Source organism: Myotis brandtii, unplaced genomic scaffold (assembly GCF_000412655.1).
Source record: "Myotis brandtii unplaced genomic scaffold, ASM41265v1 scaffold923, whole genome shotgun sequence".
In the NCBI taxonomy this organism is placed as follows: Eukaryota; Metazoa; Chordata; class Mammalia; order Chiroptera; family Vespertilionidae; genus Myotis; species Myotis brandtii.
The window spans coordinates 2,220,125-2,237,122 of record NW_005371804.1 but is presented as its reverse complement, the minus strand read 5'-3'; the positions used below and the strand labels follow the sequence as shown (position 1 = coordinate 2,237,122).

General features: G+C 43.3%; 1 protein-coding gene across 4 annotated transcripts in view; it reads right to left on the bottom strand.

The window, feature by feature from the left end:
• Positions 1-16,998, bottom strand: part of PKNOX1 (PBX/knotted 1 homeobox 1) — a 50,348-nt gene that overhangs the window by 7,696 nt on the left and 25,654 nt on the right. For 2 of the 4 annotated variants that reach the window (XM_014532921.1, XM_014532922.1), the window contains 3 exons: positions 11,061-11,157; positions 10,037-10,134; positions 3,176-3,304 (listed from right to left, as the gene is read on the bottom strand). In XM_014532921.1, coding sequence (XP_014388407.1) covers positions 3,176-3,304; positions 10,037-10,134; positions 11,061-11,157 — 324 coding nt within the window. Of the gene's footprint in view, positions 1-3,175; positions 3,305-10,036; positions 10,135-11,060; positions 11,161-16,998 lie in introns of all 4 variants that reach the window. The other 2 variants (XM_005885718.2, XM_014532920.1) reach the window with 1 other exon arrangement.

Genomic DNA, 16,998 nt, shown 5'->3' with positions numbered 1-16,998 from the left:
CTCCCGGCTGACTAAGTGGGACCCCAGAGAGTGAATGGCACCAATAGTCAGGAGGTGGGTTATTCAGTTAGTATAACTAGTGTACACACCCTCGTTTATCATGCTAACTAGCTGTATAATATTGGGTGTTTTTTTCCCCATTTTTATTTTAAGTGAACACTCAGTCTGTTGGAAAAGTCGCTGTGTTTGTCAGTGACAATAGAGCAGCATCAGGGTGATCTCAGCAGCAGCCTAACTGTTCCCTCCATGTGACTGGCAGCAACTCCATTTGATTCTATGAGCGTATGGCCCTGAGTTAGATGTTATGAAAACATAAATATTGCTCTTGACCTTTAAAAAGCTCATAAAATGAAGAGGGGACAGGAAACAAAAGTGCATAAACCAGCCCAGCTGGTGTGGCTCAGTGGTTGAGCACTGACCTATGAAACAGGAGGTCATAGTTCGATTCCCGGTCAGGGCACATGCTCAGGTTATGGGCTCGCTCCCCAGTGGGGCATGCAGGAGGCAGCAGATCAATGATTCTCTCTCATCATTGATGTTTCTATCTCTCCCTCTCCCTTCCTCTCTGAAATGAATTTTAAAAAATATTTTTAAAAAGTGTACAAACCAGAAAACACCAGTAGTAAATGCTGTCCTGGAGTGTTAGGAAAACTATACGGATAGGACAATATTTCAAAAAAAACAAGGGCAAGCAGAGATAGAAAATACTTCATAGGAGGAAAAATGTGGCATTTTAATTGAATATATGAGCAGGGTTATTATTTTAGAAATTTTTAAAGGAAGCTTAACAGGAAAACCAATCACAGTTATATTTATTGGTTATAATAATTACAGTATATATATATATATTTAAATATATTTTATTGATTTTTTGCAGAGAGGAAGGGAGAGGGATAGAGAGTTAGAAACATCGATCAGCTGCCTCCTGCACACTCCCCACTGGGTATGTGCCCGCAACCAAGGTACATGCCGCTGACTGGGATCCTTGAGTCCGAAGGCCGACGCTCTATCCATTGAGCCAAACCGGTTAGGGCAAACACAGTATATTTTAAAATGTCTATTCTTTTTCACTTACTACCATCTACCTGAAGCTTCCTAGTGTACACACCCTCGTTTATCATGCTAACTAGCTGCATAATACTCCATCAAATTGGTAGGTTCTAATTTACATACTAACTCATTTCCCTTCAGGTAATGAATATCATTATACCATTTAAAAATATATATATTTTATTGATTTTTACAGAGAGGAAGGGAGAAAGAGAGGGATAGAGAGGTAGAAACATCGATGAGAGAGAAACATCAATCGGCCGCCTCCTGCATGCCCCCTACTGGGGATGTGCCCGCAACCAAGGTACATGCCCTTGACTGGAATCGAACCTGGGACCCTTCAGTCCGCAGGCCGACGCTATATCCACTGAGCCAAACCGGTTAGGGCTCATTATACCATTTTATCTGTAAAAATATTTAATTTTCTTGTGAATTTTTTAGGACGTATTTCTAGACATGGTCACACTGTTCCTTCCCCTGACACCTGTTGCCATGTCCTGCTGGTGCAACAGCCTAACAGAGAACAGACACCAGAGAAGGGAGGAAGCTGGGGGCCTAGTGCGCAGGGAGGGGCAGCCTCAGATCCTTCAAGGTTTCCCCTCAGGAAAGGGAGGGATCTCCCTCTCTTCCAGGACTGTTCAATGACATCACAGCTATCAGGCCCCTGGCCCTCAGGGATGGAGCCCAATGCCAGTTAGAGAAAAAGGGGGCACAGAACAGTGACAAAGGCCAAACCCAGGGGGAGATGAGCTGACTGAGACCTGGGTGTTGGTCTTGGGGCTCACAATCGGGGTGAGGATGGAGACAGGTGCCAAGAGACCAATGTAAGCCTCAGGCCGGGACAGGGTGAAGGAAGAGGAAAAGGCATGAGGAGACGCGGGCCTGAAAGACACCTCCACTGACGGCCACAGCACCCGGACAGCGACAAGGAATTGGGGTAAGGATGGAGACAGGTGCCAAGAGACCAATGTAAGCCTCAGGCTGGGACAGGGTGAAGGAAGAGGAAAGGCATGAGGAGACGTGGGGCTCAAAGACACCTCCACTGACAGCCACAGCACCCGGACAGCGACAAGATGGGAAAGTGAGGAAGTGGCCATCAGCTGCAGACATGAGCAGGTTAGGACAGCAGTGAAGTGGAGGGGCAGATCCAGGGGCTAGCCCAGCTCGTAGGGACAACACGGGACCAGGGCTGCTCAAGGAGCAGGCGGCCACTGCACTCAGAAAGAGCTGACCGGGGATGGAAGTACCTGGCCTGAAAGCTTATTCATGAGGCTGCTGGGCAGGCCTCCTTTCCTTCTGTCCCTCCAGCACCCTTGCTGGCTCTTCCCCTGCCTGAACATGGCTATGGCTCAGCAGGGAGCATCTACTTCCCCTGTCCCCACCTGCTCCTGACAGCTGTCCCGATCAGTCCTGACTGTGGCCACTGCACTGGGAGTCACTTCTGAGAGCTGCTCTGGGTCACAGGCCTTCCCTGAGGTCAGTGGTGTGAGGACTAAGGGCTCAGTCTGGTAGAGTGAGCTTGTCCCATTAAACCCACCGACAAGTGTGTGCTTCCTAAGACAAGGCATCTTCACAGAGAAGACATGGCCACCACCCCGTGAGGAAACCAAGGGCTCAGACAGAATGGGATGGGTGGGTGCTGCCTGCTGGCCCAACTATATCTCAAATTCAACAAGCCATCTGCCGACTGCTCTGTCCATATGCCCAACTTTCCAGCTCTACCTTGGGGTTTCTTAGTGCATCTTCCTTAAAAATCCAACATAGAAATCATTGCTCTATACTAAGGTTTTGCCCAAATGCATCTTTTCTCTGCCCACTTCTCTAATTAACCTCACTCACCCCAGTCACCCTTCACGAGTAGCTTCTCTAACATGCAGAAGACGAGTATGAGCTGAATTGATTCTCTTTTCACCAGTGGTCCCCTCATTTATTTTAAGTTTAAGTGATGTCCTCCATTTTTTGGTAACCCTCCCTTCTGTCCCACACTCAACCCACATGGACAGTTAACAAAATACAGATATTAAAAACCAGGCCTACTAGCATGCACAGGCAACTTTTTTCTAGAAAACAAGCCAGAAAGAAGCCTGGCGGAGGGTGTTCTCTCCGCGAGGTCAGGTGGTCTTACCCCTATGTGCTGAAAGAGCCAGGACCGCATCACACTGGTGGCGTGCTTTGGCAGAACGCCCCTCTTGTTCTTGGATGAGCCATCGTCTTGATGCAAGATACTCAAATCTTGGTTTAACTGTAACTGAAGCTTTTAAACAATTGAAAGGTAACGTTAGAGAGCACAGACAGTTATGACACCTCCAAGTATCTCACGACTTCTGATGGAGAAAATACCCAAGGATCTTAGAGATAAGGGACTTAACTTCCAGCAGAGGCACATTCGCTGGAACGCTGTTCGGGCTGATTTTAGGCTTTGGTTCCCTCTGTCTGACAACTATTTACACTAGTGCCTCAGCTACGCAGAGGCCCCGCGTCTGGGGAGGCAGATGGGATGGATGCAGACATGTGAGCCCGTGTCTCTCATGCAACACCTGTTCTCATCTTGCTTCTTCCAGGAATGGATGTGATAACACCCAAGATTTAAAGCAACCACTGAGAATGGACAGGGGAGCTGAAAGGACCCCTAGCTAAAGGAGGCCATGCCAGCTGAACAGAGGGGAAGCAAACAGCAACACACCCAGTGCAACAAAGAGATCACAAAGCGACGGCTGTGGTGACGGCCTCTGCAGGGGCCTCCACAGCCACTGGGAACAGAACTCCCCCACCCCTGAGGAAAGTATACAGCACTTTCTGTCATTCCATTTCAACAGGAAAGTGTGCACACAGCAGTTCTTAGATGAATGTCTCCTGCAAACCTGAGAAAAGACTTCATGTTGCCGGCCCTGCCCAGGCCAGGCATGTTTCCCAGGCTCAGCCTCTCTCCCAGCCTGCCTGCAGAGAGGGTGTCACAGTGGTCACTGCAGGGACCAGGGAAGAAAACAGATGCCTGGGACCCTTGAACAACGCGGGTTTGCACTGTACGGGTCCTCCTATAAGCCTGCGCGTAAGTGCAAACCGGGGCTGTTCAAGAGTGCACTGCACGGCTCACTAGGGCCTCGGCATGGACACACCAGGGGCATCTCTGCTGCTTCTCGTGCTTTAATTCAGAACTTACATGTGAATCTCACTCTACAGACAAACGAGCATCAGCTTCTACAGGTCCATTTCAGTAGAATGTACTCCTAAACATAGTTTAAAGAATTTGGAAATTCACTTTTTCACCATTTTATTTGTATTTCCTCTGGATTTACATCATTTGGGATATATTCTTAAAAAGCCAGAACACCAACATCTAAAAAGACATGGAATTTATGACCTGAAGGAGATATGAAGACCACTAATTGTATCTAAAATTTCTTAAAATTCAAGATATAACTGAGGGCAGAATTGTTTTTTGGAATGTATTTGTTCGTTAAAGGAGTGAAAGCAAATGGTATTAAGCACCACCTGTATGCTAATGTTCATGTACAAGAAAAAGAATGAAAAATGAACTTTTAAAACTAATTCCAAAGTACCAGGGCCAAAATTTAGCTTGTTTGCCCTATCTGTCCCCATTTAATATGTGATGTTCTTCATGAAAACTGACATGTGCTTCAGGGTTGCTTTTCTGTGCCAGTTAAAGCAAAGGCAGGCTCATAAATAGGCTACGTGACAAGGGATGGCCCGTGACTCCACTTTGAGGATGCCTCCAGGAGCGGCTGGGGACGCCAACCAAGCCCAGAGAGAAGAGCATGTAAGGGCCCATTCATCCTACTGGGCTCCAGCAAAGCCTGGGACCGGACCAAACATGGGATTTTTCAAGCCTAGGAAACTGGCTGAAAGTCCGTTTAAGAAGCAGTAAGGCCCTCAACTTCCCCCCATCATCCTTGGCAGATAACTACTCTGTCCCCATCCCCTGCAGGAGGCTCAAGGTTCCTTTCCCAAAGAAACAGACCAGATGTTGCAGATTTGGCTGGAGGGTGGGAGTGAGGGACAGGGCTAGAAAGAGGGGTGAGGAAAGTCTGCACACAAAATAGGAGACCCCAGTCTCTCCTGCCCCTGACCTATGCAGTGATCAGAGAGCCTTTCTCCAGAGAAACTAAGGAAGAAATGACTGAGGGCTGGCAGAGTGCCTGCCACAGCCCAGCACTTGACAAGCGCCAAACAGCTTTCATGTTTACATTGAAAAGGGCAGCCAAGTGTCCCCAAACACTTGAAAGAAAGCCTCCATCACAAAAAATGCCGAAATCAAAGAAAACTTCAACCACCATGAACCAAAATAGGATGCAGGGTAAAGAAGGTAAAGAAGAATATTAGAAATTAAAACAATGCTGAAGATTTTAAACTTTATAGAGGGGCTTGAAGATAAAAGAAAATCTCTCAGAAAGTAGGCAAAAAGTTGGCAATGGGAATACAAATATAAAAATGCACAGACATCAAGAGATGGTTCATCAAAGGACTTGTATGCAAGCATATAAGCATAACCAATGGGCACAGATACCAGGGGAGTGAAGGCATGAGCGGGGATGGGGGGAATAGGGGGATAAGGACACATACGTAATACCTTTATCAATAAAGAAAGAAAAAAACAGCCCTAAGCAGTTTGGCTCAGTTGACAGAGCGTCGGCTTGCAGACTGAAGGGTCCCAGGTTCGATTCCGGTCAAGGGCATGTACCTTGGTTGCGGGCACATCCCCAGTGCGGGGTGTGCAGGAGGCAGCTGATCGATGATTCTCTCTCATCAATGTTTCTAACTCTCTATCCCTCTCCCTTCCTCTCTGTAAAATATCAATAAAATATATTTTTTAAAAAAGAAAGGAAAAAACAAGAGATGGTTCAGAAGGGCTAATGGTCAGTTTAAGGGTCCTAGAAAAAGAATGTGGGGAGAATGGCTGTCACAGAGAGATCAAGGAAATATCCCAGAACAAAAAATATAAAGTCCTTCTGCAGGGCTCAGCACCAAAAACTTTGAGAAAAGAGAAGCGTCTAAAAGAGGGGAAAACACAAGATCGGAAAACAGAGCTACCACCAAGCTTCTCAGAGGCAGCCCTGTTACTGGAACACATGATGAAACGCCTCCCCATCTCCGGGGAAGTGACTCTCACCTGGACCTGCACATGTACACAGACTGCCTATCAAGTACGGGACCAAAATCAAGTGACTTTTAGATTTGCAAAGTCTCAGCAAAATGTACTTCGTATGCACATTTTCTCTGGAAGTTATCAAAGGGGGAAGTAAAGCCAGAAAGTAGAAGATGTGGGCTCTGAGAGAAGGGGATCCTCAAGGTGGTGTCAAAGGAAAGGCCAAGGATGTGTCTATGCTGGCCCTGGACAGAGCAGCCTGGAGTCCGGACACCAGGAGGGCCGAGAGCTCCTGGGCGGTACTGGTCCTGATGTGTTACCCAGGCTGGGTGGACGGGGAATCACAGAGAATGCTGGAGGATTTGGCCATCAATACCAAGGACACTGAGCAAAGGGGGGAAATAAAACAGTGATTAGCTCGGGGAGAAGCATGCATCTGAACTGGAAAAGTGCTGCCATAGTTAGACACTCAGTTCAGTAGAACCCAGTATTTACATGATGTTAACACTAAAAACAGACTTGACTACAGTCCACTCGAAATGAATGGGGAGGACCTGTCTTTTCACATGTACTGGCTCCTGACCACTATGAAGCCAAAACTAGATGTTTTAAGAGGTGAGTTAAAAGAAAAGGTCATTATTTATAAACATGGAGGGAAGAAATAGAAGAAATGGCTAAAAGACCTGACAGTGGTTGTCTAAGGCCACTGGGGGGCGGGAGGGAGGCACAGAGGGCAGCACAGGAACCCCTGCCATCTGACCTGAGCCTTTCAGCACATTGGACATCGACCTATGACATGGCAACTTGACTAAGGTAGTAGAAGTAAGACTGCCAGGCAAAGTGGAGGGAAGAAGGGGAGGGAGAGACCCCAACAAAATCTCACTTCTTGGTTACTTCTCCTTTTCTCAAAAATGTTTTTAGCCGAAACCGGTTTGGCTCAGTGGATAGAGCGTCGGCCTGCAGACTGAAAGGTCCCAGGTTCGATTCCGGTCAAGGGCATGTACCTGGGTTGCGGGCACATCCCCAGTAGGAGATGTGCAGGAGGCAGCTGATCGATGTTTCTCTCTCATCGATGTTTCTGACTCTCTATCTCTCTCCCTTCCTCTCTGTAAAAAATCAATAAAAATATATTTAAAAAAAAAATGTTTTTAAATGGGTTTGTATTAGAAGTATAATAAAATACTTTTCCCTAGAAATGCAGTAGGAAGTGAGAATCCGAACCCTGCCCACTTCCCCACCGTGCAGATTTTTTCCAGGGAGCTGGGCGATGCTGGGCTAAATTCCCACTCCGCACCCCCGCCCCCATGTGCCCACAACCCTGCCCCACAGTGGGCAGGGACCCGTCCTGGGGGGGAGGGATGGGATGGCACAGGCACATCCAGGACTGCCACCACACTGCTGTGCCGCCGAGGTCCACCTGTGTAATGCCACCACCAGAGTAACAACAAGAGTCGTGATAATACCAATTCTCTGGACAAAACCAACCCTGAGAGTTTTTGACACAACAACACAGAAGCACCTGCTAGTAAATTTCTCACTCTAATTATCTGAAGCATAAGAACCCAAACTTTGCCCCCAAAAAAGAAAAAAATAGCCCAGAGCAGCCTAAACAGCTGTGACAGAATCATACATATAACATCCTGGTTTTATTCAAAGAACACCCCACCAAGGCCTCTATCAGGTCTATTCTTCTGTTAGAAACCTGAGCAGCTCTTTTCTCTGGCTTTCCAGCCAGCCACATGGGAAGCAATAACAACAGGAAGGACAGGACAGGTAAGGACAAGGGCAGAGTGGGGCACCGTGGCCACTGTGGACCAGAGCAGGGGCAGCACCCAGGCAGAAGCAGGGAGGTACCTTCACTGGGGATCTGCCAAAGGGATCTGGGGAGTGATGTCACATTAAACATGACAAGGTGTTCTACTGAAATAATCCAAACTTTGTATGTCTGCTATTTAAACTATTAATTTTTGTCTAAGAAATTTCAGTTAATTAGGAAACTTCCTTTTCAAACAGCAGGACAAATGAACCTCTAGTATATAAGTGAGGCATTTGATTTTTAAAATTTTTCCTCTAAGAATAGCTTACTTTATTTTTTAAAAATATTTTTACTTCCCTAACCGGTTTGGCTCAGTGCATAGAGTGTCGGCCTGCGGACTGTGGGCTTCTGAGTTCGATTCCGGTCAGGGCATGTGCCTTGGTTGCGGGCACATCCCCAATAAGGGGTGTGCAGGAGGCAGCTGATCGATGTTTCTCTCTCATCGATGTTTCTAACTCTCTATCCCTCTCCCTTCCTCTCTGTAAAAAAATCAATAAAATACATTCAAGAAAAACATTTAAAAATATTTCTACTGATTTTTAGAGAGACAGGAAGGGAGAGAAACATGGATGCTAGAACAAAACATTGATAGGTTGCCTCCTGTAGACACCCCACACCGGGGGTCAAGTCTACAACCTGGCCATGTGTCCCCACCCGGAATCGAATTGGCAATCTTTCAGTGCAAGGGATAATGCCCAACCAACAGAGCCACACCGGCCAGAGCAAGAACAGTTCACTTTAATACTAGGCAACACTGCAAACCAGGCCTTGCTCTGTGCTTACAGCTATTGTAAATGGGAAGCTACAGGGAAAGCAGGGTGGTCGAGGACCCAGGGCCAGCATGGGTGGGCCTAGCTCCTCTCTCACCTCCACCCCTCTGCTTACTGGGAAGTCACCTAGTCTCTGAGGCCTCAAAATCACTCAGCCCTAACCAGCCCCAGCGTGACTGTCCAACAAAACCTTCCATGAATTCAAAGACGGGAACCCTGGACCGGCTGTGCCGGCTCACGCACACCCCAGGCCCCCTCAAAAACACCCACATCCCCAAGGCGGGGCTTCAAAGTGGTTAAGAATATAGAAAATATCTGCACAGGCCAAAGACAAGCAACTAACATACAGAAGGAATCAATGCTCTTAAATAAGAACGGGTAACAGAAACACTTTCTTATTTAAACCCAGCTAAATGTAAAAGTGTGTGCGTGTATGAGTGAGTGCGTATGTGTGAGTATGGGTGTGTGTGTGTGTGTGTGTGTGTGTGTCCAGAACTTAGAGGGTTCTGGAGGACCACCAAGTTCAATCTCATCTTACCAAAGACACAGAGAGGGTAGGACCATCCCAAGGTATTGGCATGTCACTGCATTTCCAGCTGTCACTTCTGCCCTGGAAGTGCCTCTGTGCTCTGGGAGCTAGTGGGCCACAGGGAGGAGCAGCAGACCAGCCTTCTTGAAGCAGCGCCCCCAGTGGGCAGCGTACAGAGGAAAAAGGGGAGCCCTCTTTCAGATTTCTCACCAGGGTGTGGGGGGCATTAAGCAAGTGCCCTGGACACCCTGAAGCCCTGCTCTGGCTCAGCAGAAGCACAGCAGAAAGACCAAGAACAGTTTTTCAGAGCACACAGGCCCAAAACCCGGCCAATACTCTCATGCTGGAGGTGTGGGGCAGCTAGGCATGGTCTCAAAAACCTGCCTGCAGTTCTGCTGGGGCCTGGAAGGGAGCCAGGGGGGGAGAAGGGAATGACCACATGGCTTCAAATCTCCTGGTGCAGAGACAACTACACAATCCAGTGTTAAATTGGAGAACAGTGGTTGCTTAAGGGAAGGAATAACAGATGACTTTTTTTCTGCTTCCTTAGACTTTTCTGAACTTTGCAACTTTACAATGATAGATGTGAAGAGTAAAAAAGAAACAAAATACTGACATTCAGATTAACTGGAGGTCGCTGTAGGAGAGCGAGTATGAGATAAGTTATCTTCACCCAGAGAGAATGGCTCCAGCCTGCTGCCACCTGCACTTCCACACCTGTGCAACACTTCCCCCCACCCCCGAATCCTGCCAAATGGCTCACACACCTGGGAGTTCTGGATCCTGATTGTCCCAGGTGACAACGCCTGTGTCACTACTTGGCCTTGAGGAGTGACGACTGTAACAGGCTGATAAACTGTGCCACCTCAAAAAGGAAGAAGAAAAAAAATTAAATTTATGTCTCAATGATTTAAGACCAATCTTCTCACTATACTATGAAAGAAATAAAATCTCTAGTTTGATGAGCTTTTTACATCACTTCAAATGATTGATACTTTGCTTGCTGACTTGTCACTGTAAATTATCAAAGCGAACTCACTGCACAGCAGTGCCCAGGTGACACTATGCTGACAGACATCCCTACTGTCCTCACAACAGTGCACAGGGCACGGCCGGGTCAGAGGGTCTGCACTTCCTTGCCTTTTGCTTGCCCCCATTTTCTACTTTCCTCACAATTAGAACATATCAAAGGACCTGGCCAAAGGTTTCAGATGACAAATATTTTTATTAAGCTTCTCTTTTTGGTCAAATGTGCTTTATTTTGCTGTGGAGGTTTCCCTTTGTGCTATTACAAGGGGTTTTTAGTGTAAATTGCTTCCCTTCCTTATATTTTCATGATGGTCTTGTATTTGCAATGTTCTAGGTGCAATAGGGAACTTGAAAATCTGTCCCCTTCCTGTGACAGTTTTTATCATATAAGTTAGCTCAAGACTAAGACTGCATTTTTATTTGCTTGTCATCAATTAATGACACAACTTAAGATTTTTCAGGTGCTGCTAAGAGCACATTTAAAAATAGTTATTTGAAAATTACAATTAGTTTTTGCTATATAGTTTCAACTCCTATATAAAAACTTTCTTCCCAACATTTTTGGTAGGGAAACAATTTGCATAAAGTATTTGTCATTGAGAATTAACAAGAAACAAACATTCAAAGAAGCCTAGATTTTGGGACTCCGATTAGGGAACTGGCATTAATTAAAAATTATGTTTATGCAAGTCTCCATTTTACTATGATGGACTTTTTCTGCAAAAGCTCAAGGAAAAGGTGTCCTTTTTTCCATCACCATACCTGCCACTGTTGCCATGGTTACATTACCCTGTTGCAGCGCGGATGCAGGCACCACAATTCCTTGGGGGCTGAGAGTGCCTGTGATGGCACTTTGAATCTGCTGTAAGTCAGAAATACACAGGAAGGGATTATTAGAAAACAGAACAACCATATTTAAAACTTCCTAACAAGTGGTATAATGGCATTATTAATAAGGGAGATGCTTGAGGCAAAGAGCACAATCAGATGATAAGCCTTCCATGAAGCAGGCTCTACATATCTGGAAACCAGGAGAGAGAAGTCTGACTGAATATTAAATGTGATGATCGGTACAGATATTAAGTTTAATTGATTAAACTAATCGATTAAGATATTAGTTTAAATTTGGCTTCCAAAGATTATCTTTCATCTCATTGCATAGTAACCACACCTTACAGTCTGGGAGGTATGAGTAGGAAGACCAAAATTACCTAATCTTACCACACAACTTTCCCATTCAATTTGGCCCAGACTCTTGATTTTCTAAGAACCAATGCTTCCTTGAATGTATGAGTGCTTTCAGAAGATTATCCCATAGGCTTGGGAGGCTCTAAGTGGTGATGGGAGTTACCCCCGGGCCCACATAGCTTCCTATCACCTCGATCTCAGCACAGTGCACATCTGAGACCCACCTCCCTGTGTGTCCATTGTGTGTGGAGTACTGGGCCTAGGCTGGCCCACAGCACGCTCCATGCAAACATTTGTAAATACCTCATCAGAGATTCCAATGATCTGACATTAGATCCAAATGGGCAAATTTACCTACGGACTGATGGCTGGGTTTGTGGTTCACAAGGGAAAGGATCCCTATACCTGGCATCTCGCGTGAGGTCTGTTACATGCAGGCACCCAGATATTTGAGCAGTTAAGTAGCATAAATGAATATCATCCAGAGGCGATTGCTCTGTGGGCCACCGCACAATGTGAATGTATAAGCTTTGGCAGGTACACACAAAGTAGGCTACATTAATTTGGTCAGAATAAAGCTAAGCTATCAAATCAATAATCCAACCTCATATATCAATAAACTAGAAAAAGAGGAACAAAATAAAATCAAAGCAAGCAAAAGGAAGGAAATAATAAAGATCAAAGCAGATAACAATGAAATTGAAGACAGAAAAACAACAGAGAAAAAAGAACAAGTTCTTTGAAAAGATCAATACATTGACAAACCTCTAGTAAGCCGAACAGAAAAAGACAAACTATCAATATCAGAAATGAAAAAGGGGAGATCACTGAAGACCTTACAGACATCAAAAGGAGAAAAAAGAATACCATAAACTCAACATATAAACTTGACATAGTAGACAAAATCCAATATGAAGTAGATAATTTGAATAGCCCTATAACTATTAAGGAAACTAAAGTTGTAATTTAAAGACCTCCAAAAAAAGAAATCTCCAGGTCCAGGTAGTATCACTGAAAAATTCTATCAAACATTTAGAGAAAAATTAATACCAATTCTAACACCTTCCTAAGAAACAGAAGAGCAGGAAATATTCTCCAATTCATTTTCTGAAGCTTGTATTATCCTAATACCAAACACAGATGAAGACTGCACCCAAAAAGATAACTACAGGCCAATATCCCTTAATACAGACACAAAAATGCTTAACAAAATATTAGCAATTAGAAGAAAATTCAGGAATCCATATAAAAAGAATTAAATGCCATGACCAAGTGCAGTTTATTCCAGGAATGCAAGGCCTGCTCAATATTAAAAAACTCAATGTAATCTACCATATTAACAGGCTAAAGAAGAAAAATCACATAATCATATCAATCCGTGCATTTGAAAAAATTCAACATAATAACTCTCAGAAAAATAGGAGGGGAACTTCCTCAAATTTGATAAAGAGCATCTGGGGGAAAACTACCATTAAGATAAAAATTAATAGTGAAAGGCTGAACACTTTCCCCATAAGATTGGGAACAAGCAAAGGATGCCTGCTCTCACCAATCCTATTCAAGATCGTACTAGATGTTCTAGCCAATGCAATAAGGCAAGAAAAGGAAATAAAAAGTATACAGATCACAAAGGAAGAAACAAAACTGTCCCTATTTGCAGATGACATGACTAAATAGGCAGAAAGTCCTAATGACTCTATATAAAGGACTCCTAGAACTAGTTAAGTGAGTTCAGCAAGGCCACAGGATACAAGATAAACATTTAAAAACCAACTGCATTTCTATAAACTAGCATGACACAAGTTAAAAATATAGCATTTACAATTGCTCAAAAACACACACAAAAATACTTAGGTATAATTCTAAAAACACATGTGCAGGACTCATATGTTGAGAACTAATGAAAGAAATCATAGGAAGAGTAAATGAATGGGGAAACACACCATGTGTGTGAGTTAACATAGTAAAGATGTCAATTCTCCCCAAAACAACATACAGGTTTAATGCAATTCCTATCAAAATCTTAGTAACATTTTTCTTGTAGATAGAGACAAGATTATTCTAAAATTTATATGGAAAGGCAAAGGAACTAGAAATAGCTCAAATATTTTGAGAAAATAATATTTTGAAAAAGAATAGTGAGAGGAATCAGTCTACTGAATTTTGAGATTTATTATACAATACAGTAATCAAAACTATATGGTATAGATATATAAATCTGAACAGAACACAAGACACAGAAATAAATCTTATATATATGCCCAACTGACTTCTGACAAGGTGCAAAAGCAATTCAATGGAGGAAGGAGTCTTTTTAACAAATGGTGCTGGACAACTGGACATCTAGAGGCAAACAAATGAACCTCAGCCAAAATCCTCATGCTTTATACGAAAGTTAACTCAAAATTGATCATGGATTTAAATGTAAAATATAAAACTTATGGAAAAATAATGAGAGAAAATCTTTGGGATCTAAGGCTAGGCAAAGAGTTCTTAAACTTGACACCAAAATCATGACTCATAAAGGGAAAAGTTGGTAAGTAGAATTATCAATTTTAAAAAATGTTGAATAGCAAGTCCAGAAATAAATCCTTGCTTATACAGTCAATCTACAACAAAGGAGGTAAGGATATACAATGAGGTAAAGACAGTCTTCATTAAGTGCTGCTGGGAAAACTGGACAGATATATGAAAAACAAAATAAAATGGTGCCACTTTCTTAAACCATTTACAAAAATAAACTCAAAATGGATTTAAGACTGCCCTGGCCGGTTTGGCTCAGTGGATAGAGCGTCGGCCTGCGGACTGAGGGGTCCCAGGATCGATTCCGGTCGGGGGCATGTGCCTTGGTTGCGGGCATATCTCCAGTGGGAGGTGTGTAGGAGGCAGCTGATTGATGTTGCTCTCTCATCGATGTTTCTAGCTCTTTGTCCCTCTCCCTTCCTCTCTGTAAAAAATCAATAAAATATACTTTTAAAAAAAATGGATTTAAGACTTAAATGTAAATAAGACTTGAAATCATAAAACTCCTAGAAGAAAACATAGGTAGTAAACTCTTTGACACTGGTCCAGTAATATCTTTGTGGACATATCTCCTCAAGCAAGAGAAACAAAGAGAAAAATAAGCAAATGGGACTACATCAAACTAAAAAATTTTTGAACAGTGAAGAAAACCATCAACAAAACAAAAACACAACCTACTAAATGGGAGAAGATATTCACAAATGATACATCTGATAAGAGGTTATTATCCAAAATACATAAGGAATTCATATAACTTAACACCAAAAAAATCCAATTTAAAAAAAAAGGCAGAAGAACTGAATAGACATTTTTATAAAGAGGACATACAAATGGACAACAAACAAATGAAAAAATGTTCAACATCACTAATCATCAGGGAACTGTAAATTAAAACCACAATGAGATTATCACCTCACACCAGTCAGAATGGCTATCATCAATAAATCAATAAACAAGTGTTGACAAAAATGTGGAGAAAAGGGAATCCTCATGCCCTGTTGGTAGGATTGCAAATTAGTGCAGCCACTATGAAAAACAGTATGGAGGTTCCCCCCAAATTTAAAAATAGAACTGTCATGTGACCCAGCAATTTCACTTCTAGGTATTTATCCCAAGAAAACAAAAACACTAATTAAAATAGATATAGTCACCTGTATGTTCACTGCAGCATCTATAATAATTTATAATAATAAAAGCATAGTATGCTAATTAGACCGGACATCCTTCTGGACAACCTTCCGGATGAAGCCGGGGCTGCGAGGGAAGCCGGTGCTCGCAGGCAGGGGGAAGGAAGGCCTACTCTTGCATGAATTTTGTGCATTGGGCCTCTAGTTATTTATAACAGCCAAGACATGGAAGCAATAGCTGAGTGGATAAAAAAGATGTAGTACATATATACAATGGAATTTTATTATTCAGCAATAAAAATAATGATATCTTGACATTTGAGATAACATGGATGGACCTAGAGGTTATTATGCAAAATATAATAAAAAAGATAGAGAAGGACAAATACCATATGATTTCACTCGTATGCAGAACCTAAAAGGACAAAACAAATGAATAAACAAAAAACAAAACAGACCCAAAGATATAGAGAACAAGCTAATGGTTGCTAAAAGGGAGGTGAGGTGGATGGATGGGAAATAAAAATTTTAAAGAAATAAAATAAAATAAAGACAGGGGGTGGGGGAATGCTTGCTCTGCAAAAGACACTGATAAGAGAATGAAAAATAAGCTCCAGCCCTGACTGGTTTGGCTCAGTGGATAGAGCGTCAGCCTGCAGACTGAAGGGTCCCAGGTTTGATTCCTGTCAAGGACATGTACCTTGGTTACGGGCACATCCCCAGTGGGGAGTATGCAGGAGGCAGCTGAATCGATGTTTCTCTCTCATCGATGTTTCTACCTCTCTATCCCTCTCTTTCTCCCTTCCTCTCTGTAAAAAAATCAATAAAATATATTTTTTTAAAAAAGAAAAAGAAAAATAAGTTCCAGACTTGGAAAAAATATTTGAAAAATGTATAGCCAATAAAAGACTAGTATTTGGAATACTCTCAAAAGTCAACAGTTTAGCCGAAACCGGTTTGGCTCAGTGAATAGAGCGTCGGCCTGCAGACTGAAAGGTCCCGGGTTCGATTCCGGTCAAGGGCATGTACCTAGGTTGCGGGCACATCCCCAGTAGGAGGTGTGCAGGAGGCAGCTGATTGATGTTTCTCTCTCATCGATGTTTCTGACTCTCTATCTCTCTCCTTTCCTCTCTGTAAAAAATCAATTAAAAAAAAAAAAGTCAACAATTTAAAAAAATCCAATTAGAAATTGGGCAAAAGATGTGAGAAGACATTCTACCAAAGAGGATATACAGAGGGAAAATAAGCACATAAAAAGATGGTCAGCATCACTAGCCACCGGGGAGATGTAAGTTACAAACACAATGAATATCACTACAATCTATCAGAGTGGTTACAATATAATAGGGCTCCAAGACAGAGGAACCTTGAGGACATATGCTGAGTGAAATAAGCCAAATACAAAAGAACAGCCCAGCCGGTACGGCTCAGTAGATGAGCGTCGACCTATGAACCAGGAGGTCATGGTTTGATTCCTGGCAGGACACATGCCTGGGTTGCAGGCTTGATCCCAGTGTGGGGCGTGCAGGAGGCAGCCAATCCATGATTCTCTCTCATCATTAATGTTTCTATCCCTCTCTCCTAACCCTCCTCCTCTCTGAAATAAATAAGACATTTTTTTAAAAAAAAGGACAAATGATTCCCCTTACATAAGGTCCTTAACGGAGTCAAATTCATACAGACAGAAAGTAGAATGGTGGGTGCCAGGGGCTGGGGTAGGGGAATGGAAGTTAGTGTTTAATGGTGACAGATTTCGGTTTTGGAAGATGGAAAGTTCTGGAAATGGATGGTGGTGATGGTTGCACAACAATGTTAATGTGCTTAATGCTACAAAACTGTACAGTTAAACATGGTTAGGATGG